The sequence below is a fragment of the Camellia sinensis genome, chromosome 9, assembly GCF_055761805.1.
Source record: "Camellia sinensis isolate YWXY chromosome 9, ASM5576180v1, whole genome shotgun sequence".
NCBI classification, from domain to species: domain Eukaryota; kingdom Viridiplantae; phylum Streptophyta; class Magnoliopsida; order Ericales; family Theaceae; genus Camellia; species Camellia sinensis.
In genome coordinates this window covers 55,747,869-55,770,622 of record NC_138969.1, presented here as the reverse complement: position 1 = coordinate 55,770,622, position 22,754 = coordinate 55,747,869, and the positions used below count along the sequence as shown (strand labels likewise).

The window sequence follows — 22,754 nt, the reverse complement described above, 5'->3', positions numbered from 1 at the left end:
CCATTACACAGTGTTGCGCAAGAGCAGGGTAACCGACTTTCTGCGTGCACCATCTCCAGAACCAGACCCAAGCCTTCCACCGATCAAAATAGTCCCGTTGACAGCCAAGCAAGAAATGGCCAAGATCCGAGCAATTAAGTCCATGATCACCGGTGAAGCTAGCGAGTCCCAGCCACCGGAGGCATCTGGGGGGACTTCCTCCATGCCAGTTGCGCCAGAAAAGGGGGCTGTGCTAGCTCTGGCCAGCGAACAAGCAACTGGCCAGTCAAAGAAGAAACAGAGGAAAGATATGATCGGACAGCATCTGGCAGACGAGGACTCAACCGAGCAAGCTTCAACCGACTTGGGGGACCAGACCACGCAACTAATCTCCGGGCCATCCAAACAGCCAAATGCCCCCCCAGTCTAGTCGCTTGAGTTCAAATACAAGAGCGGGGCTGTCTCTGTTGCCAATTCAGTCTACGCGGACAAGGATTATTCTCTCGGCTTCAATATGACCAAGGGGCTGAGCCTTCCCGCCGACATGAAGAAGCACGACGAGCTGTCCGACCTGAAGGTGCTTCGCTCGGCAGCAAAATCAATTGTGTTGGTAAGTTGAGAGACTAGTTTGTTCACCAAGTTTTTGCTCGGTTTGTGAATTCTAACAATCTCCATTTGCTTTCAGGCCGCGCAGAAAAACTACCTGGCTCACGAGCGCATGATTACCGTGCGACAAAGTTTGCGAGATGCAATTTTTGACAACAAGGTCAAGACGGGCGAGCTGGCCAAGCTGAAGGCCGTGCAAGAGGCGGTGGAGGCCGAGCGCGACAAACTAAGTGAGCAATTGGCCCGGGCTGAAGAAGACAAGCAGAGGGCTGTTCAGCTAACGAAGGCTCGTTACCTCACCGAGCTGCGTAAGCTTCGGGATGCCCACAAAGTCAAGAAGGACAAGGCATTAGACGATGTCGAAGACTGGGGGTATATGGAGGGTGAAAGGACTTATGAGTGACAAGTCCAGGCGACCAAGGACATCTTTTTCCAGTGCAGTTGGAAAGCTGCCGTGGAAAAAGTTGGCCTTGGTCAAGATGCCGAGAAGTTCCAAAATCCTCATGCTGCCTTCATACCGCCCTACATGCAAGCGTACACAAGCGCTGCGCAAAAAAGGCTCATCGAAGAGGCAAAGAAAGCAGCAGAGGAAGAAGCTACTATTGCGCAACCTGCCGATCAAACTCCTCCTGAAGCTTCTGAGAGGGCCGAAGATGAAGAGACCGAGCAGGGGGTCGTTGCTGTGGAAGACGCTGATGATGAGGACGAGAAGGGCTTGACTGAGCAGACAGTTAAAACTGTCGAGCAAACAGTTGACATTGAGCTAGATTAATATTCGACTGTTTTTGCTTCTTTTTTTTTTTTTTTGAATATAACCGGGCTTGGCCCCACTTTTGTAATGCAACTTCCATTATCAATGAAAATTTAAACTTTTTGCCCATCGCGTAACTATTGCTGCGTGGTTGTAATGTGCGAAGTTTCTTTCGATTTGAAATGTTCATGAATCACAACTGGCAGCTTGGCTCTCAGATGCTACGCAATATGCTAACACGTTATTTTGGGCGAGCAAAAATCAGATCGGCCGAGCTAAAACCAGCTCGGTCCTTATAAAGTGTGCAAAACGTCAACATTTAGATTCGGGTGAGCAAAAATAAGCTTGGCCCTTATAAATTGGACAAAACACCAACATTCCATTTTGGGCGAGCAAAAATCAGCTCGACCCTTATAAGTTGGATAAAACGCCAATACTTCTTTCAATCGAGCAAATTTCGGCTGGGCCTTGCAAATTGGGCAAAACACCAATATTTCCAGGGGTCGAGCAAAATCATCTCGGCCTTTACAGGTTGGATAAACACCTTTCCATTTCATTTGGCTAAGCAAAATCAGCTCGGCCCTTATAAGTTGGACAAAACACCAACATTTCGTTTTGGGGCGAGCAAAAATCAGCTCGGCCCTTATGCAAGTTGGACAATACACTAACTTGTCTAATTGGACAATACACTAACTGTTTAATTGGACAATGCACCAACCGTTTGTACGGTCTCTTTCTATTTCGGCGAGAGAAAATCAGTTCTACCCGGTGCAGGTTGGTCTCCTTGCCCCTAGCATCCACAGTGGCCCAATATCCTTGCGATGCCATTGTACAGAAAGACATAATGTAAGACAAGAAGTAGGGCTATTTTTCATTATAAAAAGAAGGGCTATCCTTACATCAAATGCCAAAAGGTCAAAAGTTCAAAAGGCTATGTAACAAAAACGATTACATTTCAAAAGTAAAAAATCTTAAGGTTAGCTGCATTCCATGGTCCGGGATAGCTTTACCATCTAAGTCTTCCAGATGGTATGCCCCTTTGCCTGCCAGGCCAGTCACCTTATATGGCCCTTCCCAATTTGCGCCAAGTTTTCCTTCGCCGGGGACTATCGTGTTGCCCAATACCTTTCTCAAGACCCAGTCCCCTATCTTGAATAGCCTTCGATGCACAGCCTTGTTATATTTCCTGGAGAGTTCTTGCTGATAAGCTGCTATGTGGATTAGAGCCCGTTCCCTTCTTTCCTTGGCTAGGTCAAGCTCCAATGCCACCGCTTCATTGTTCAAGTCTGGCTGAAAACTCTCAGACCGGATGGTCGGCATACCAACTTCCAGCGGGATGACGGCCTCCATGCCATAGGCCAAGGCTGTAAACACCCCATTTTTGACTGACCTCAAGACTCAGACGTCACCAATTGAGCGCTCGGTGATGATGCATATTGTGCTCGTTCTGAGGTTTCAGAGCCTCGGCTGCGAGCCTTGCCTCCAGACTTCGGGGCTCTTTTGTCCTTTGCCTCGATTTGCAGACTAGGTCTTGTTTTCTTTGTTTTCTCTTCTTGAAGAGAGGGAGAGGTCTCGTAGACCATCTCTCAGTGGCCGTAGGCTACGTTTCGTGGTTGTAGGCCATTTTTCCCGTTTGGAGACCAGTTTCTGGTTTTCGGAGCCGTCAGCCGTGTGCCTCGATTCGGGACCGCTTAACTACCTCCGTTTGCTCCGGTTTTTGGCACACACCTTGTTTCCTCTCTTTTGAGGGACACTGTGGCTCGAGAGACCACCTTCGTGGTCGCACGCCACTTCCGGTACCTAACAGCCTGTTTTCGGGGCCCCAGGCCGCGTGTTTTGGCCCCTGAACCCTCGTTTTGCATCGGTTAGGGTTCATTTTTGGTATGGACCCTATTTTCATTGTTTGGAAGATGGTAGAATGGTGGGAGACCAGTAATTCTTTTGAAAATTATTTTCTCTCTCCTCCATCTGATTTTTCTGACAGAAAGCTGGTTTTTCTCACTTTTGGGCCATAGTTTTTGGTTTTTCATACTACCATTGTGTTGTGCTCATCTGGGAGGCCACCAATATGGGTAGGCCGACCAATATTTCTTCTTGACCCTTTTGAACCTTGCTAAAAAGCTGGTTTTCCTCTCTCCTAGGTCACATTTTTTGATTTTTCACCATACAGCTGTGTTGCACTCATCTGGGAGGCTACCTTTCCGGTATGGCCGACTAGCATTTCTCATTGACCCTTTTGACCCCTGGTTGGCTGACCAGGGGGAGTGGCCGGCCAACCACCTTAACTGGTCGGCCTGCTTCTTACTTTTTTCTTTTTCTGAATGCATCACAATTGTGCCAGTTGGGGGGCATTTGGACCATCCAACTGAAGCTTCCAAGAGAAGCTTTGACCTTTCTTCTCTATAAGAAAGGCCATCCTCTTCCATTAGAGGGGTTGAACAATTTTTTTTAAGGCTTATACACCTCTCCCTTCATAGCTCACTATTCCAAGCTCCAAACCCTAATATTCTTGCACCATTTGCACCACACCTCATAGCTTACCACCTCTACCATCCATTCCAGCACTTTGGGACTGATTTTCAGGAGTTGAAGGTTCACCAACTTGGTCCAGAAGTTGCTGCATTGCTGTGCTACAAGGGTAAGTCTCCATTTCCCCTTTTCTTGCATTATTTTGCTCCATAGCTTAGCCCTATTTGAAAGCATTTCTGGACTTTGTCATAAACTGTAAAGTGCCTTATTTTGAGTTCCTCTTGAAGTTTGATTCAGGATACTTTTCTTTTTGAGGTCTCCTACATCCTTGTATGCCTTATCTCTTTTTTCGGGCTTATTTTGCATGATGTCTTAGCCTTACTTACAAGCATTTTCGAGATTTTCCATGAACTAAAAAAGGTCTTATTTTGAGCCCCTCTTGAAGTTTGATTAAGAGAATTTTTCTGTTTAGGGGTCATCTACCCCATTTCATGCTTTATTTCCTCATGTTTTGAGCTATGCATGTGAGCATTTGCATTGGCCTTGGTTTGGCCTCTTAGCTAGTGGCTTAGATGTGTTTTTGAGAGCTAAAATCAGAAGGGGGTGACCCCATCTCTCATTGTCTTGTTTGTTGGCGCTTTTGGCCTTCCAAAGGGCCCCTTACTTGCATGTTGTGAAGTCACTTTTTAGGCCCAATTTGGTGAGTTTCAAGGTCTTCCTTAGCTCTGTCCGGAGCCTCTTTGACCATATTTTATGTCTATAATGCATGTGTAGAACAATTCCATTGAAGGCCTCTCAAAGGGACCTTTCATTGCGCGCTTCCTTGACCCATTTCAGAGCCAATTTGGTGAGTTTTAGGGCTTTCATAATTGATTTCTAGAGTTGGTTTTTCCATGTTAAGTGTTCTTGTTGTATGTGTTGAGTAACCCCTTACATGGCCCTCCAAAGGAGCTCATCATTTTTGCATACATTGGATGCATTTCAGTGGTTATTTGGAGTTTATTTGACATATCATGTTCCTATTTTTGGCTGGTTTGGTGACCTCTCTTATGCTTCATGTACATGCCATGTAAACCATGCTTACTAGCCTAGGTTGCGTGTTGTTTTAGCCCCTCATGTTTGCATATTTTGGCTATGCCTTATACTGATAATGCGCTTATTTTGGACTGCCCTAGCTTTGTTTTTGGGTCTTGTGGTTGAATGATGTTAGTTTTGCATGCTTGTAGTTCAAGGTCCATGCTTAGCTTTGAGTTTTGAGATCCATTCCATGCATATACTGAGGTGTGTTCATGTTTTGAGCCTATTATTCATCACATTTCAGAGCTTGTTTGAATGCCATGTTTCCATATTTTCATTTCTTTAAATGCGTTTGAGAGTCGAGCTTGTATACCCCATTTACCGACCATTGAATGAGCTCCATTTCGTTGCATTCCGAGTCATCATTTTAGGTCAATTTCCCACTGTTTTAGACCTGCCTAGGGTCTTTTTTGGGTTGGTTTTGCCTTTGGTGCAGTGCTTTGGGTACCTCCAGTGTAACGCATTTCATTAGTTTCGGTACCCGGGCCCCTTAGCTTGCATTGGGTGCCATATTTCCATGATTCGGGACCATTGCGCATCATATTTCAGTGCTGGAAATTGCATGTTTGTATGCCATCTTTCATCCCTTTCCATGCTTTGGTAGAGTGGCATTTGATGCCTTAGGTTCGGTCCTCGGTATACGTGCATATGTGCACACATTTCGGTTGTCTCATTTTCATCTAATGGCCACTGATGTGAGTGTGGCTGAGGTCCACTCATGTTGGTGTAAGTCCATCGTGCATTGTGTATGCCATTTCGGTCCATAGCATTGTGTATGCTGAGTTGCATGTTAGAGCATTGTGTATGCCATGTTACATCGAGCATTGTGTATGACATTTCATAGTATTGCATATGCTTGGTTGTATGTTAGTCGCATTGTGTATGCCATCTCATTTGCAACGTGTTTGGGATAGGAGTTAGCCCAAGCACGGGAAACGAGGGACGTTTCATATCCCGAGTGAGGGAACGTGTCTCAATTCCTGGTCGCCGACACTCCGGATTACCCATGATGGAGTTTAGGTCTTGTTGTGTTTTCATGTGCATTCATTTCACATCGAGTTGTGCAATTCGACTCCTCGGCCATCATGCATCGAGATGCGTGATTGGTGGCACGAGGATCGAGGACTACACTCCTTGAAGAGTAGTCATGCATACATATGTGAAAATACTTTGCCATGCCCTTTTCTTGCTCTCTGTTGCAGCAAATCAGAAATCAACAGCCTTCTGGAGCTTCGCACAGCATTCCGGGATTAAGTGTAAACAGAGGCGAATCGGGGCATCGCAATGGATTTCTGCGCAAGGCAACTTGAACATGCATCATTCATCATTCGGAACAAAGCTGAGGCGGTCCATAGCTTGCATGCTAATTTATCCGCTTTCCTAGTTAAGTTGTTAATTAATTAGGATTTTGTACTTATTCGAACTGTAATTATTTATTCGGACTGTATTATTTATTCGGACCCTCCAAGCGAGGGCACACTTGTAATAAGTGTGCGTGCGTGTGATGTATGTCTTCCAATCCCACGTCTTTCTCCCTTTTATTTACCAGCTTATGATGCTTAGATTAGGGCATGTTTCAATTAGCATACTTATGCTTGCATGTTTGCATCATTCATCTGTCTTGCATGCACCGGGCTCGGCGCATCATACTAACTGCATTTGTATTTTAATTCCAAATTTAATACGTGTTAGTTGTAGCATCATCACATGTCATCTTTAGAATGGCCGAGTGCATCGGCGCATCATTCCTGTATGTGTTGTATTAGGCATTTTTGTATAGTTAGGATCATGCTTGGATTTCTAACATAGCTTCTGTTTTGGCTTGGAGTACTCGGTAAGTGTTTATACTTTAGCATCCTTGCATGTGTGCGAGTGACTGCCATGATAGCATGCTTACCATGAGACTACGTGCTTACGTGGTATACCTGTCTGAATGCCTGTGGGTGAAGGTTGGGTTATTTGGATTGGAACAATTCATCAATTGTGAGTTTTAAGCCCACTTGAGAGTAGCAAATCATCTTATTTTCTAAGCCCACCCGAGGGTGTCAAAATCTGCATTTTAAGCCTACTTGCGAGTAGCAAACCATTTTCAAAACAAACATGAGATGTGTTGTTCTAATTCAGGCGATCCGGTCTACATTTGTATGCTATGCGCATCACATAGTAAATCTACGCTAATAACCGGAATAAGAGCACATAACGTTTTCAAAACTAGATATCATAGTTAGTAGAGGCCGATCTTTGATCGGGCGAGCAGGGGTGCTCATGAAGTGACCTTCCCCAATCGTACCCAAGTTCTCGAGCCGAGGCAACTTTGGTGATGACGGACACGTGGCCTTAGGCAACGAGTCAGGGTTTCCTAAATTCCCTCAAAATAAATATTTAGGTGGCGACTCTGTATTTGGCAAAGTAGTCCATGTTTGGCACTTCTTTCAAAAAATCTGTTTTGAAAAATGATTTGCCGGATTTGGACTCTTTGATGATTCATCGGTCTTGCATTGCACTCCGCGAGATTAGATACAAGACTGTGACAATTGAGTCCGAACTGTAGTGAGGCCCAAGGGCGCGTCTACAGTTTCTGGCGACTTTGCTGGGGACTTAGAAAACTTGACTCGAGCTTGTGATATCTGGTTTTGACTACACTTATGTGTTTCTTTGCATTGCATGTGCATTGGTGCGCCTAGGACACTGTGTTTGTCGTATGCTATTCCTGAACGGTTTGCCGGCAGCTCGCTTCGAGAAGCGTGCCATAAGGCTGACCGGTTGCCGGCTCTGCCACGACGGGAACACAAACCCTGGTTTTACCGGGGCACCCTTTTTGACCATTCGACCTAGTGCATATTCAGAATCCATAGTGACCATTCCAAAGCTAGGACAGGTTGCTTACCCGATTATAGGTTGTTTGAAACCGCTGTGTGCGTAGTGAAACCCTAGTTCCTAACAAAATAGGAGAGGGAAACCCTACCCCCAACATAGGAGTGTTTTGGCTCTCATTTGCTTGCTATGTGCTTTTAGAGTGTGCCTCTACAGGAATGCATGCATCAGTTTGCAAATTTGGGTATCAGGCCTGCGGGCACCAGCATCAGCATTTTGGAACAATCAGTTTTACCTGAGGGTATCAGATTACAGGCGGACTTTTGGGCAGAATTTGGTAGAGAGCACGGTCATTCAGCTACACTCATATCTATTTTGGTGAAATCAGGCTGAGATGCTTCATGTTTTCTCTTTTGCTAGGTAGTCTTGGAACCGTAGCTTCAGAAGACTCCAATATCCCCCAAGGTTCATCGGACTTGTGCTGATAGACTTTGTCAGGTTAGAGATTTAGTTCAAGGGAAATCAGTGTTCCTTTGCCAGAGGCAGGGTAAAAAGGCCAGCCAGGCACAGATCATCAGTGCAACAGTCTTCGGATCAGCAGTCATTATCCATTTCACATGTGCGCAGTTGGGTTGAGATATCTGTTTTTACAGAGATAGATACACTGGCAGTTCAGATAAATCAGGGCAGTATGTCAGGGGGCAATATGTCAGGGATGGAAGACATGGTGCGTCAGCTCCAGGAGAGCATGAAAGCCATGTAGGAGGACGTTGTTCGTCAAGCAGAATTTGCCAAACAGCAGGCCGTTGTCATGGCTCAACAGGTATAGTTAATTACCCGACTACAGCAGCAAATCGGAGCATCTGTTTCGCACCTAACCCCTCCTCCACCAGGAGTTCCAGCACCCGAGGAGGCACCAAATGTCCAAGGAGATACGGACATTTCGACAGGACCAGCTCCGCCCCCAATCCTACCCCAATTATCCAAAACACCCACCAACCTGCCAGATTCTCCCTTTGAGTCTGAGGTGAACCCCACAGCATTAAAGGTGAGCAAGCTTGAAAAACTGTTCAAGAAATCTCAGGGCGTCAAGTCCATCCCGGACATTGAGGATGGGTATACCGATGCGGCCGTAACGCTGCCAGACCGCTTTAAAATGCCACATATTGACCGCTTTGACGGGTCCGGGGATCCCATGGTACACTTACGGTTGTTTTCAGACATATTAAGGCCGATGGGCCTCACCAGACTACAGAAGCTTTCTTTATTTGGCCGGAACCTGTCGGGTGTGGCGGCCATTTGGTACGCAAAACTGGAAGACGATGTTAAGAGGAATTGGGATGAGATGGCCGAGGCTTTTGTCACTCAGTACTCTTATAATACATAGATCGAGGTCACAACCCGTGATCTTAAGACAACAAGGCAAGAACCTATGGAGAGTTTTTCTGATTTCGTAGCCCGGTGGAGGGCCAAGGCCGCAATGATGACCACTAGGCCCACTAACAAAGATCAGATTCGGATGATTGTGCGCAATCTCCAGCCCAAGCTTATGCAGAAAATGATTGTTCTCCCATTCCCTACCTTTTTAGATTTACATGAAATGGGGGTACAAATTGAGGATGCTATGAAGCAGGGCCTCATTGACCAGGAGAAGGAGCAGCCCATGACGGTGTTTTCCCGCAGTTCGAATGCGACCACCAGTGGTAATGCAGCTGCAAGATCTTCTGAAGTAGGTATGGTCACCACTGCCGCATCAAAAACAGCTAACCCATTCACCGGTGCGTCCGGAAGTAGCTCAAAGAAAATCAAATATCCACCTCGAGTCAAGAGGGTTTTTACCCCACTTTATATGCCTTTGTCAAAGGCTCTAGAGGCCTTACTCTGGAAGGGATATCTGAAACCATTGGAACAACGGCCTCTACCCGATCCTATCCCTCCAAAGCATGACCACACTAAATACTGTGCCTACCATTAGCAAACCGGTCATGACACTGATAGTTGTTTTCGTCTTCGCCATGATGTACAAGATCTGTTTGACAACAAGGTCATCGCCGCACCAGCTCAGCACAGTCTATCGGCACTTGATTAGTGAACTTGTGGGGGATAATGTGATGTGATCAGGGGATGAACCACCTGCGGACGGCGCTCAATTTACTCCCGATGTGGCGTATGGCACGCACTGTTTTGAGCATTTGTGAATGCTAGTTTTTGTACTTTCAGACTTGGGTAATGGGTCAGTCTTGTCGTTTTGTATATAGTCAGTCTTTTTGTACTGAGTCATTTGGGTCTGTCTTGTTGTATCGAGTCAGTCTTGTTTTGTTAGAGTCGGGTGATTTTGGGGGTGTTACCTCGGACATCACTTGCTTGTTTTGTGTTTGTCTTTTTGTTTTCTTTTGAGTCTGTTTCTGCCTTGGGGCCAGTAATGCCAACAGATTTTGAATGAAACAGTAGTGATTTCACACTCTTGTGTTTGCTCCTGCCTTGCGCCAGTTGTGCCAGAAAGTTTAAATGAAGCGGCAATACTTTTCACCTACTCTTCTGTGCCTTGAAATTGTTGCATTGACCTAAGTTTTTCAAAACTTTTTCGTACACTGCGGTGAAAACGAAGAGGAAGGAATTCCTCGGGTTTTGCAAAGTTTGATCAATTGAGAGAAAGAGAGGCATGCTAAGCCCTTAATAAATGAAATCATGTTTGTTAATGTGAGTACTGTGAAGGACCCTGGCTTGATCCAAATTGGTTCTACACTATCTTCAGTGCGAGCGACTAGTCACTTTCTTAAAAGATTTCAAAAAATGTTTTGCGCAGTCCTGCGAAGACCTGTGTAAAATCGCTCTTGAGATTGTGCAGCCTAGGATCGCTCTCAGCCTCGAGACTCGACCCCTTGCTTTCGAACCTTGAACCTAGATTCAGAATGTTCAACGGTCAACCACCATGTGAAGCCTGTGTGGCCGGATCAGAAGCAGCCCTCGAACTAGGGGCAAGGAAGTCAGATCAAGAAGATCAGGTGTCGTCAAAAGAAGCTTGCAAAGCTAGATCAGAAGCAGCCCTCAGACTATGGGCAAAAAATGTCAGATGCGCCCGAAGAGTCAAAGATGAGTCTTTTTCGGCAAACCAAGGAAGACTGGCAAGAATGCCAAATTCCAAAAGGGGCAAAGAAGAAAGTATTGCTAAAGGACAACCAAATTCCTATCCACAACACCAGGGGCAAATTCAGCTCCCCATTGGGTGGACTCCTGCATTGTCAGCGAACAACAGCCATTCTCCTGGATTCAGATGACTTCAGGATCTCAAAACCATTTGACATGGACAAAGCTACACCTTTACCCTTGAGAGGCTCGCTGGGCTAAAAACCCGGAAGGACAACCCAAACAAAAGTTAGAGAAAGAAAGAAGAAAAGAAAAATGCAAAAAAAAAAAAAAAACAAATGACAAAAAAGAAATAAAAAAAAAATCTTGAAAAGATTGAAGAAAAGAAAATGAAAAGAAAAGAAGAACAAAGCTCGCAAGGTTGAAAACCCAGAAGGGCGGCCTTGGCAAAAGTTAGAGTGCGAAATGAGAGGTTAATACTCGAGTGTACCTTAACCCCGAACTACGTAAAGCTTGATTCCCATCTTTGGGATACGTAGGCAACTTCACTGTGAAGTCCAGCCGTAAAAGACTTCAAATCTGACTGTGTCCATGTGATGGTTCTGGTCATCTTTGTCTTCTCTGTATCCGAGAATTTGGTTGTAATTGTCACTGTGAGGACTGGTTGCCATGTGCTGCGGCGCTAGTGAAGACTGGTTGCCATGTGCTGTGGCACTATTCAGATTAGGGGAAACTTTTCGTTGCCATACAATGTGCCGCGGTGCTATTCAAACAAGGGACAACTTTCCGTTGCCATGCAGTGTCCTTCAAGCAAAGGGCAATTTTCCTTCGGATCTGAGGCTGTGCATCTCGAGGGTAGGTTCCGTGCTCGTTAAGCAGTGGTCGTTTGTAAAAACAGTTTTTGAGAATTTTTACTGAGGTTGACTATTCTTTCGAAAATTATTTCACTTTTTCAAAACTGGACCATTTCTTGGGCCCAAAAAGGGAAATTTGCAGTGCTCATAACCTAACTTGCATGATTTTAAATCAGAAAATCGAACAAGCATGTTAATCTAACTCTCATGTTGGTCAAAATTGTTTTAGCAGAACGTAAAAAAAAAATGGTCAAAATAATGAACTAGGGGCACAATTGAGTCAGGCTTCCTGTCTTTCCCCCGTTGTCAGTGCATTTGCCAGAAAGGGCACCATACTTGCCAAGAAGGGCACTCTCCCTGCCAGAAAAGGGCATAGCTAAAACTGTCAACAAAGGAGCTGAAAGCTCTCTCATCCTCCAAGCAACGAGGTATCAAGCCAAGTGCGAAGCACGAACTGGAATGGATCAAGATATCCCACTCCCTCATCTGGACAGATCTAACCACATCCAAACTCCCCGGCAGAGCATCGACAGCCGATGTCAGCTGCAGATTCGCTGCACGCTTAGTTGCAGCACAATTCCTCTGTAGGAGGAATTCACTAGTTGTGCGTAGAAGAAAGAGAATCTAGCAGAATGTTAGGGGCAAGAGCCCGCAACTTCTTGTTTATCCATTAACTACCCAGGGGAGGGATAAAAAATGAGAGATTAAAGAATTGAGAGATGTGCGCTGAGAGAAAAATTGAGCTTGAAGGACGAGTGATGTGAGAATCACAAATGAGAAAGGGTGGAAAACAATACCTAGAAAAACAGGCTCCCTGTGCACGTCTGAGTGTCGTGTCTTTTTGTTTTACCTCGATTCTTGTCTTGAGTCGTTTTTGAGTGTCTGTGTTTGTGTTTAGGTTGTTTTGCCTTTGTTTTCCTTTGTTGAGTCGTGGTGCGCTGTGTTCAGTCGTAGGCTCAATACCCCGGTCAAAAATTCATCTCTCAATTTCAAAAATAAAATCATTTTGCACTCCGAGTGCCGTGCCGTTCTCCACATCTGTGCAAAACAAGATTCGTTCTTTCGGAAAACCATAGGATTCAACCCAGGTCATGTCAGAACAGTAAAACCAGGACCTATTTGAAGCTATATGGGTTCCAGACTACAAAGAAAAAGAAAAGAGGGAAAATGTCGGGCATCTGAGTTTGTTCCAACTTCAGTAAGCTTCGAGATTGTATTCCGTATACACCTCGTCAGGCCTTGTCAATGCTCCGAAGTATGAGTGTGTCTCTACTTCAAGCTCAAGATCAAGTCTGCTTCAAGCTAGAATGGCGATCAGAAGTGCTCTTCTCGAGTACCGTTTCGTGCCAGGGACATCTTGGCCATGTTTGCAATGAGTTCCTAGGAGACCAACTGCGACGGTGGAAACTAGAGTTCGAATGGCTGATGCTTAGAACGTAAAGGTCTGGGATTTCCAGGATTAAAGTCTGGTTTAAATACCCAGGGGTGTATCCCCGACTTGAAATCTGTATGGAAGCCCCATAGGTTGAGATAGCGTGTATGCACCTCAATTCTGGATACTGAACTAACCTAGTCTGTCACCCCGTTGGAGAATAGGGAAATTTGTGAATATGATCAGGAAGAAAGGCAGCATCCAAAGTGTTCTACGTGAAGAACCCTTGTCAGTATTTCGGAGCCTTTGTACTGTAAGTTGAAAGTAAGTGTTCAAAGAGCACAAGGGGAGATCCCCGTTGGAGAAGAGCGGTTCACCGCCACTCACCTCATGAGGTGCTTTCTAAAGCGCCGCTACACTTGTTTATTGCGTTCCTTAAACATCATGCATTATATTGCATTGTACCTATCAAGTTTCTTTCTCATTCATGCACGATATTGTATGTACGGTTCATTCAAAGAAGTTCTGTTTAAGATCATTCACTTAGTGTATCAATCGCACTTCATTTATTTAGTGTATCAATCACACTCTCTTCACTTAGTGTATCAATCACACATTCTCATTTTGTGTATCTATCACACACATTCTCATTTTTTGTATCTATCACACACATTCTCATTTTCTGTATCTATCACACATATTCTCATTTTCTGTATCTATCACACACATCCTCATTTTGTGTATCTATTATGCGCATATTCACTTCATTATCTTTTGTGTATCTATCATACTCTGTTCACTAAGTGTATCTATCACACTTTGTGTTCATTTTTAGTATATCTATCATACTTTGTTCACTAAGTGCATCTATCACACTTTGTGTTCATATTTAGTATATCAATCATACTTTGTTCACTAAGTGCATCTATCACACTTTGTGTTTCACCTTTAGTATATCTATCATACTCTGTTCACTAAGTGCATCTATCACACTTTGTGTTCATTTTTAGTATATCTATCATACTCTGTTCACATAGTGCATTTATCACACTTCGTGTTCATTTTTAGTATATCTATCATACTCTGTTCACATAGTGAATCTATCACACTTTGTGTTCACCTTTAGTGTATCCATCACACTGGTTCACATAGTGCATCTATCACACTTTGTGTTCACCTTTAGTGTATCTATCACACTTGTTCACTTAGTGCATCTATCACACTTCGTGTTCACCTTTAGTGTATCTATCATACTTGTTCACTAAGTGCATCTATCACACTTCGTGTTCACCTTTTGTGTATCCATCACACTTTGTTCACTAAGTGCATCTATCACACTTTGTGTTCACCCTTTGTGTATCTATCACACGCTCGCTTTGTGTATCCATCACACGTTTACTTAGTGTATCTATCACATGCTCGCTTTGTGTATCTATCACACGTTTACTTTATGTATCCATCATAGGTTCGCTTTGTGTATCCATCATACGCACGCCTTGTGTATCCATCACATGTTCACTTTAGTGTATCTATCACTACACTCGCTTTGTGTGTCTATCGCACATGCTTACTCACTCTGTGTATCTATCACACCTCGTCCACTTTTGTGTATCTATCGCACATGCTCGCTAAGATTGCATAATCTTTTTATATCCTTTCTGCATGTAATGTAGTTTGGTTTTTATTCTTACTTAAAACTGTTGCATTTATTGTGAATATTTGCTTCATTACAGCTCGCTGCTTTGCATTGTCATGAGTTGCATTTGGCTTTGTGCATATCATTTTGCATTTTGCACCCTGCCTGCGGGCACATCTTTGTTTATCTCGCCTGTTTGTCTAAGTCTTCGGCCTTGTCAAAAATGGGTCGTCTCTGGGTTTTGACATTCACTCCCGTCACTTATGACTTTCGAGTTCTGTCAAAGAGGGGCAACTGTAGACACCCCATTTTTGACCGACCTTAAGACTCAGACGTCACTAATTGAGCGCTCGGTGATGATGCATATTGTGCTCGTTCTGAGGTTTCAGAGTCTCGGCTGCGAGCCTTGCTTTCGGACTTCGGGCTCTTTTGTGTTTTGCCACGGTTTGCGAACCAGGTCTTGTTTTCTCTGTTTTCTTTTCCCGAAGGGCGGGAGAGGTCTTGTAGACCATCTCTCAGTGGCCATAGGCTACGTTTCGTGGTCGTAGGCCATTTTTCCTATTTGGAGACCAGTTTTCGGTTTTCGGAGCCGTCGGCCGTGTGCCTCGATTCGGGACCGCTTAACTACCTCCGTTTGCTCTGGTTTTTGGCACACACCTTGTTTCCTCTCTTTTGAGGGACACTGTGGTTTGAGAGACCACCTTTGTGGTCACACGCCACTTCCGGTACCTAACAGCCTGTTTTCGGGGCCCCAGGCCACGTGTTTTGGCCCCCGAACCCTCGTTTTGCATCGGTTAGGGTTCATTTTTGGTATGGACCCTATTTTAATTGTTTGGGAGATGGTAAGATGGTGGGAGACCAGTAATTCTTTTGAAAATTATTTTCTCTCTTCTCCAGTCAGTTTTTCTGACACAAAGTTGGTTTTTCTCACTTTTGGGCCATAGTTTCTGGTTTTTCATACCACCATTGTGTTGTGCTCATCTGGGAGGCCACCAATATGGGTAGGCCGACTAGTATTTCTTCTTGACCCTTTTGAACCTTGCTAAAAAGTTGGTTTAACTCTCTCCTAGGTCACATTTTCTGATTTTCCACCATACAGCTGTGTTGCACTCATCTGGGAGGCCACCTTTCTGGTATGACCGACCAGTATTTCTCATTGACCCTTTTGATCCCTGGTCGGCCGACCAAGGGGAGTGGCCGGCCAACCACCTTAACAGGTCGGCCTGCTTCTTGCTTTTTACTCTCTCTGAATGCATCACAGCTGTGCTAGCTGGGGAGCATTTGGACCATCCTCCAGATATTTGAAGCTTCCAAGAGAAGCTTTGGTCTCTCTTCTCTATAAGAGAGGCCCTCCTCTTCCATTAGAGGGGTTGAACAATTTTGTTTAAGTCTTATACACCTCTCCCTCCGTAGCTCACTATTCCAAGCTCCAAACCCTAATATTCTTGCACCATTTGCACCACACCTCATAGCCTACCACACCTCATAGCCTACCACCTCTACCATCCATTGCAGCACTTTGGGACTGATTTTCAGGGGTTGAAGGTTCACCAACTTGGTCCAAAAGTTGCTGCATTGCTGTGCTACAAGGGTAAGTCTCCATTTTTCATTTTCTTGCATTATTTTGCTCCATAGCTTAGCCCTATTTGCAAGAATTTTTGGACTTTTTCATAAACTGTAAAGTGCCTTATTTTGAGCTCCTCTTGAAGTTTGATTAAGGATACTTTTCTGTTTGAGGTCTCCTACATCCTTGTATGCTTTATCTCTTTTTTCGGGCTTATTTTGCATGACGTCTTAGCCTTACTTACAAGCATTTTTGAGATTTTCCATGAACTAAAAAAGGGTTTAGTTTGAGCCCCTCTTGAAGTTTGATCAAGGGCATTTTTCTGTTTAGGGGTCATCTACCCCATTTCATGCTTTATTTCCTCATGTTTTGAGCTATGCATGTGAGCATTTGCATTGGCCTTGGTTTGGCCTCTTAGCCACTGAAATTCAATGGATTTTCAGTGGCTTAGATGTGTTTTTGAGAGCTAAAATCAGACCCCCTTTTTCCTTGTCTTGTTTGTTGGCCCTTTTGGCCTTCCAAAGGGCCCCTTACTTGCATGTTGTAAAGTCACTTTTTAGGCCCAATTTGGTGAGTTTCAAGGTCTTTCTTAGCTCTGTCCGGAGCCTCTTTGACCATATTTTATGTCTATAATGCATGTGTAGAACAATTCCATTCAAGGCCTCTCAAAGGGGTCTTTCATTGCGCGCTTCCTTGACCCATTTCAAGGCCAATTTGGTGAGTTTTAGGGCTGTCATAATTGATTTCTAGAGTTGGTTTTTCCATATTAAGTGTTCTTGTTGTATGTGTTGAGTAACCCCTTGCATGGCCCTCCAAAGGAGCTCATCATTTTTGCATACATTGGATGCATTTCAGTGGTTATTTGGGGTTTATTTGACATATCATGTTCCTATTTTTGGCTAGTTTGGTGACCTCTCTTATGCTTCATGTACATGCCATGTAAACCATGCTTACTAGCCTAGGTTGCGTGTTGTTTTAGCCCTTCATGTTAGCATATTTTGGCTATGCCTTAAACTGATAATGTGCTTATTTTGGACTGCCCTAGCTCTTTTTTTGGGTCTTGTGGTTGAATGATGTTAGTTTTGCATGCTTGTAGTTCAAGGTCCATGCTTAGCTTTGAGTTTTGAGATCCATTCCATGCATATACTGAGGTGTGTTCATGTTTTGAGCCTATTATTCATCACATTTCAAAGCTTGTTTAAATGCCATGTTGCCATGTTTTCATCTCTTTAAATGCATTTGAGAGTCGGGCTTGTATACCCCATTTACCGACTATTGAATGAGCTCCATTTTGTTACATTCCGAGTCATCATTTTAGGTCAATTTCCCACTGTTTCAGACCTGCCTAGGGTCTTTTTTGGGTTGGTTTTGCCTTTGGTGCAGTGCTTTGGGTACCTCGAGTGTAACGCACTTCACTAGTTTCGGTACCCGGGCCCCTTAGCTTGCATTGGGTGCCATATTTCCATGATTCGGGACCATTGCGCATCATATTTCAGTGCTGAAAATTGCATGTTTGTATGCCATCTTTCATCCCTTGCCATGCTTTGGTAGAGTGGCATTTGATGCCTTAGGTTCGGTCCTCGGTATTCGTGCATATGTGCACGCATTTCGGTTGTCTCATTTTCATCTAATGGCCACTGATGTGAGTGTGGCTGAGGTCCACTCATGTTGGTGTAAGTCCATCATATATTGTGTATGCCATTTCGGTCCATAGCATTGTGTATGCTGAGTTGCATGTTAGAGCATTGTGTATGCCATGTTACATCGAGCATTGTGTATGCCATTTCATAGTATTGCGTATGCTAGGTTGTATGTTAGCCGCATTGTGTATGCCATCTCATTTGCATCGTGTTTGGGATAGGAGTTAGCCCAAGCACGGGAAACGAGGGACGTTTTATATCCCGAGTGAGGGAACGTGTCTCAATTCCCGGTCGCCGACACTCCGGATTACCCATGATGGAGTTTAGGTCTTGTTGTGTTTTCATGTGCATTGATTTCACATCGAGTCGTGCAATTCGACTCCTCGGCCATCATGCATCGAGATGCGTGATTGGTGGCACGAGGATTGAGGACTACACTCCTTGAAGAGTAGTCATGCATACATATGTGAAAATACTTTGCCATGCCCCTTTCTTGCTCTCTGTTGCAGCAAATCAGAAATCAACAGCCTTCTGGAGCTTCGCACAGCATTCTGGGATTAAGTGTAAACAGAGGCGAATCGGGGCATCGCAATGGATTTCTGCGCAAGGCAACTTGAACATGCATCATTCATCATTCGGAACAAAGCTGAGGCGGTCCATAGCTTGCATGCTAATTTATCCGCTTTCCTAGTTAAGTTGTTGATTAATTAGGATTTTGTACTTATTCGGACTGTAATTATTCATTCGGACTATATTATTTATTCGGACCCTTCGAGCGAGGGCACAATTGTAATAAGTGTGCGTGCGTGTGATGTATGTCTTCCAACCCCACGTCTTTCTCCCTTTTATTTACCAGCTTATGATGGTTAGATTAGGGCATGTTTCAATTAGCATACTTATGCTTGCATGTTTGCATCATTCATCTGTCTTGCATGCACCGGGCTCGGCTCATCATGCTAACTGCATTTGTATTTCAATTCCAAATTGAATACGTGTTAGTTGTAGCATCATCACATGCCATCTTTAGAATAGCCGAGCCTATTGTAATTGCATTCCTGCATGTGTTGCATTGGGCATTTCTGTATAGTTAGGATCATGCAAGGATTTCTAACATAGCTTCTGTTTTGGCTTGGAGTACTCGGTAAGTGTTTATACTTTAGCATCCTTGCATGTGTGCGAGTGACTGCCATGATAGCATGCTTACCATGAGGCTACGTGCTTACGTGGCATACCTGCCTGAATGCCTTTGGGTGAAAGTTGGGTTATTTGGTTTGGAATAATTCATCAATTGTGAGTTTTAAGCCCACTTGAGAGTGGCAAATCATCTTGTTTTCTAAGCCCACCTGAGGGTGGCAAATCTGCATTTTAAGCCTACTTACGAGTAGCAAACCATTTTCAAAACAAACATGAAATGTGCTGTTCCAATTCAGGCGATCCGGTCTACATTTGTATGTTGTGCGCATTACATAGTAAATCTAGGCTAATAACCGGAATAAGAGCACATAACGTTTTCAAAACTAGATATCATGGTTAGTAAAGGCCGATCATTGATCGGGCGAGCGGGGGTGCTCACGAAGTGACCTTCCCCAATCGTACCCAAGTTCCCGAGCCGAGGCAACTTTGGTGATGACGGACACGTGGCCTTAGGTAACGAGTCAGGGTTTCCTAAATTCCCTCAAAATAAATATTTAGGTGGTGACTCTGTATCTGGCAAAGCAGTCCATGTTTGGCACTTCTTTCAAAAAATTTGTTTTCAAAAACGATTTGCCGGATTTGGACTCTTTGATGATTCATCGGTCTTGCATTGCACTCCGCGAGATTAGATACAGGACCGTGACAATTGAGTCCGAACTGTAGTGAGGCCCAAGGGCGCGTCTACAAAGGCGAATGGTGTCTCCCCGATCGATCGCCTTGGCGTAGTGTAGTATGCCCATAGCACGTTAGGGGGTTCTTCAACCCACTTCCTTTTGGCTTTCTCTAACCGCTTCTTCAGCCCGTCCAAGATAGTCTTGTTTGAGGCTTCTGCTTGACCATTTGACTGAGGGTAGGCCGGTGTTGAGTTGTAGAACTCAATCTTTAACTCCTCGCAAAAGCCATGAAAAAGTTTCCCATCGAACTGAGTGCCATTATCTGATATGAGGGCCTTCGGTATACCGAAGCGGGTGATGACGTTTTGCCAAACAAGCTTCTTCACATCTTTTTCCTTTATGGTTGCCAACGGCTCGGCCTCAACCCACTTGGTGAAGTAGTCGGTAGCGGCGATAAAGAATTTGCGATTGCCCGGAGCTGCTGGGAGCGGTCCAACAATATCCAATCCCCAGAGCGCGAACGGCCAAGGACTTGTGAGGGGGAGCAATGCTCTGGCTGGCTGGTGGATTTGGTGAGCAAATTTCTGACATTTTTCACACCTGCGAATGTATTTCTGTGCGTCTGCCTGCATGCATGGCCACCAATAACCTTGGGAAATCGCTCGGTAAGCTAAAGACCTACCCCTAGTATGACTTCTGTAGATGCCTTCATGGATCTCATAGAGGAAAGCTTCCACCTTGTCGGGGTAGACGTACTTCTGATATGGCCCAGTAAAAGACTTCTTGTATAAGGCTCCGGATGGAAAGAGCCAAAACCGCTCTGACTTAGCCCGGATCTTGTTGGCTGTCTTCTTTTCTTCTGGTAGAATTCTACCTTTTAGGAAGGCGATGATGGGGTCCATCCAGGAAGGTCCCAAGTCGGTGCAAAGTACCTCGGACACTTCTAGTTCCTCAATGCTTGGCCGAGGTAAGAATTCTATCATCAAGGGATTAGGGAAAGCAGTCTGCGTAGATGCAAGGCCGGCCAGTTCATCACCTGTGTTGTTTTCTTCATGGTTGATTTGTTCCACTCTTATGGCGGCGAACTTCTTGATCTCTGCGCGCACCAGCGCCTGATACTTCGCCATTCTTTCATCCCTGGCTTCATACTCCCCAGAGACCTGATTGACCACCAGCTTGGAGTCGCTGAATACCATAAGGGCCGACGCTTTTATTCTCAACGCACTTCTTAGTCCGGCAAGGAGGGCCTCGTACTCCGCCTCATTGTTGGACGCTGGGAAGCCGAGCGTAATTGCTTGCTTGATAACCAGCCCGTCCGGGGAAGTCAGCACGATACCCAGCCCAACGCCATGCCTGTTGGAGGCCCCATCGATGAAAAGCTTCCACATCTTGCCAATGAACAACTTTCAGCAATCCGATGGGTTTTGCGAGCTTCTCAACTCTAAGGTTCCGATTAGTTCATTCTGGTCTCTTTCCATGTCTTGGTTGGGTTTGTCTTTTGATGAATTATCTAGCTCTTCCAGTTCGGCTGCCATTTGCACTTCTTCCATTTGTGATTCAACACTTGGCTCCATTGCCTGAGCCATGGGCTGTGCCAAATCCGCACTACCCAAATCAACCGGGCAAGTCGGATGCATTCCGGGGGCAAACTCCGCCACAAAGTCTGCAAGAGCTTGAGCCTTGATCGCGGTACGCGGCCAGAACTTGATGTCGTACTGCTCCAATTCCACGGCCCATTTCAAATTTCTCTCGGTAAAGTCTGTCTTTTCAAAGAGCACCTTAAGCGGGAACTCGGTTAGCACAACTATTGGGTGAGCATGAAAATAGTGCGCCAGCTTTCTCAAAGCCATCATCAGGGCTAGGGCTAATTTTTCTAGCGGCAGATATCTTGATTCAGCAGCGAGCAAGGTCTTGTTTACATAGAAGATAGGTAGGTGCTGGATGCCTTTAGCGTGGACTAGAACGGCGCTCACCGTATGTTGAGAGACTGCCAAGTAGAGATACAGTTCTTCACCTGATTTTGGCGTAACTAGGATAGGGGCTGAGGAAAGGTACACTTTTAGATCCGCCAGTGCACGGTCACACTCGTCATCCCAGAAGAACTTGGCTTTTAAAGTTTTGAAGAAGGGCTTGTAACGATCTGAAGACCGGCTTATAAATCTGTTCAGCGCGGCTGCCATCCCGGCAAGATGTTGCACGTCATTTGTGGAGTTCGGGTGCTCCAGCTCTTGTATGGACTTTATTTGGGATGGGTCGGCTTTTATCCCTCGGTTCGTGACCAAAAAACCCAGAAAATTTCCGGTGCTGACGCTGAAGGCGCACTTAGAGGCATTTAGACGAAGCTTGTGATGTTTAAGTATAGCGAACATCTTTGCTAGGTCGGTGAGGTGTTGAGACTTTTCCCTACTCTTTACCACCATGTCGTCGATGTAGGCCTCCATGGTACGGCCTAGAAGGGTAGCGAACATCTTGGTCACCATCCTTTGAAAAGTTGCCCCGACATTTTTCAGTCCGAACGGTATGACTTTATAACAATACAGGCCTCTAGGAGTAGTGAACGATGTGATCTCTCAGTCTAGTTCATACATGGCTATCTAGTGGTAGCCGCGATATGCATCCAGGAAGCTAAACCTCTGATGGCCAGCGGTTAAGTCCACCAGCTGGTCGATTTGTGGGAGGGGAAAGCTATCCTTTGGGCACGCACGGTTGACCGTCTTATAATCGACACACACCCGCTATTTGTTGTTCTTTTTTGGAACTACCACTGTGTTGGATATCCACCGAGGGTATTGCACTTCTTCTATTGCCCCTGCTTCCAACAAGTTCTTGACTTTCTCTGCCACTACCTCGGTATGGTGCATGGCTGAGCGGCGTGTCCTTTGGATGACCGGCTGTGCATTCGGGAAGATGTTTAACCGGTGGCAAATGAAATTTGGGTCGACGCCAGGCATATCGTAAGGCGTCCATGTGAAGGCTTCTATATTGGAAATCAGGAAGTCAACGTACTTATGCCACTCTGCGCTGGACAGGGATGAGCCCAAGAGGAAGAACTTATTTGGATCATTCTCGTCCATGCGCACTTCCACCAAATCTTCAA

General features: G+C 45.0%; 2 protein-coding genes across 2 annotated transcripts; both read right to left on the bottom strand.

Moving 5' to 3' along the window:
* Nucleotides 1-2,284: 2,284 nt before the first annotated feature.
* LOC145799437 (uncharacterized) lies at nt 2,285-2,686 on the bottom strand. Its single transcript, XM_082889021.1, has one exon. It carries the CDS (start codon nt 2,684-2,686, stop codon nt 2,285-2,287), a length of 402 nt encoding a protein of 133 aa, XP_082745147.1.
* An 8,178-nt stretch (nt 2,687-10,864) lies between these two features.
* On the bottom strand, nt 10,865-21,045 carry LOC145799436 (uncharacterized). The gene is made up of 2 exons (XM_082889020.1): nt 19,729-21,045; nt 10,865-10,930 (listed from the first exon to the last, which is right to left on the bottom strand). Exons 1-2 carry the CDS (start codon nt 21,043-21,045, stop codon nt 10,865-10,867), a joined length of 1,383 nt encoding a protein of 460 aa, XP_082745146.1.
* Between the last annotated feature and the right edge of the window lie 1,709 nt (nt 21,046-22,754).

Coding starts and splice junctions, on each gene's coding strand:
- LOC145799437 (XM_082889021.1), bottom strand. CDS start 2,686: ATGGAGGCCGTCATCCCGCTGGAAGTTGGTATGCCGACCATCCGGTCT.
- LOC145799436 (XM_082889020.1), bottom strand. CDS start 21,045: ATGTGGAAGCTTTTCATCGATGGGGCCTCCAACAGGCATGGCGTTGGG. Junction 10,931..19,728: donor GGGAGACACCATTCGCCTTT/GTAGACGCGCCC, acceptor CTGACAATGCAG/GAGTCCACCCAATGGGGAGC.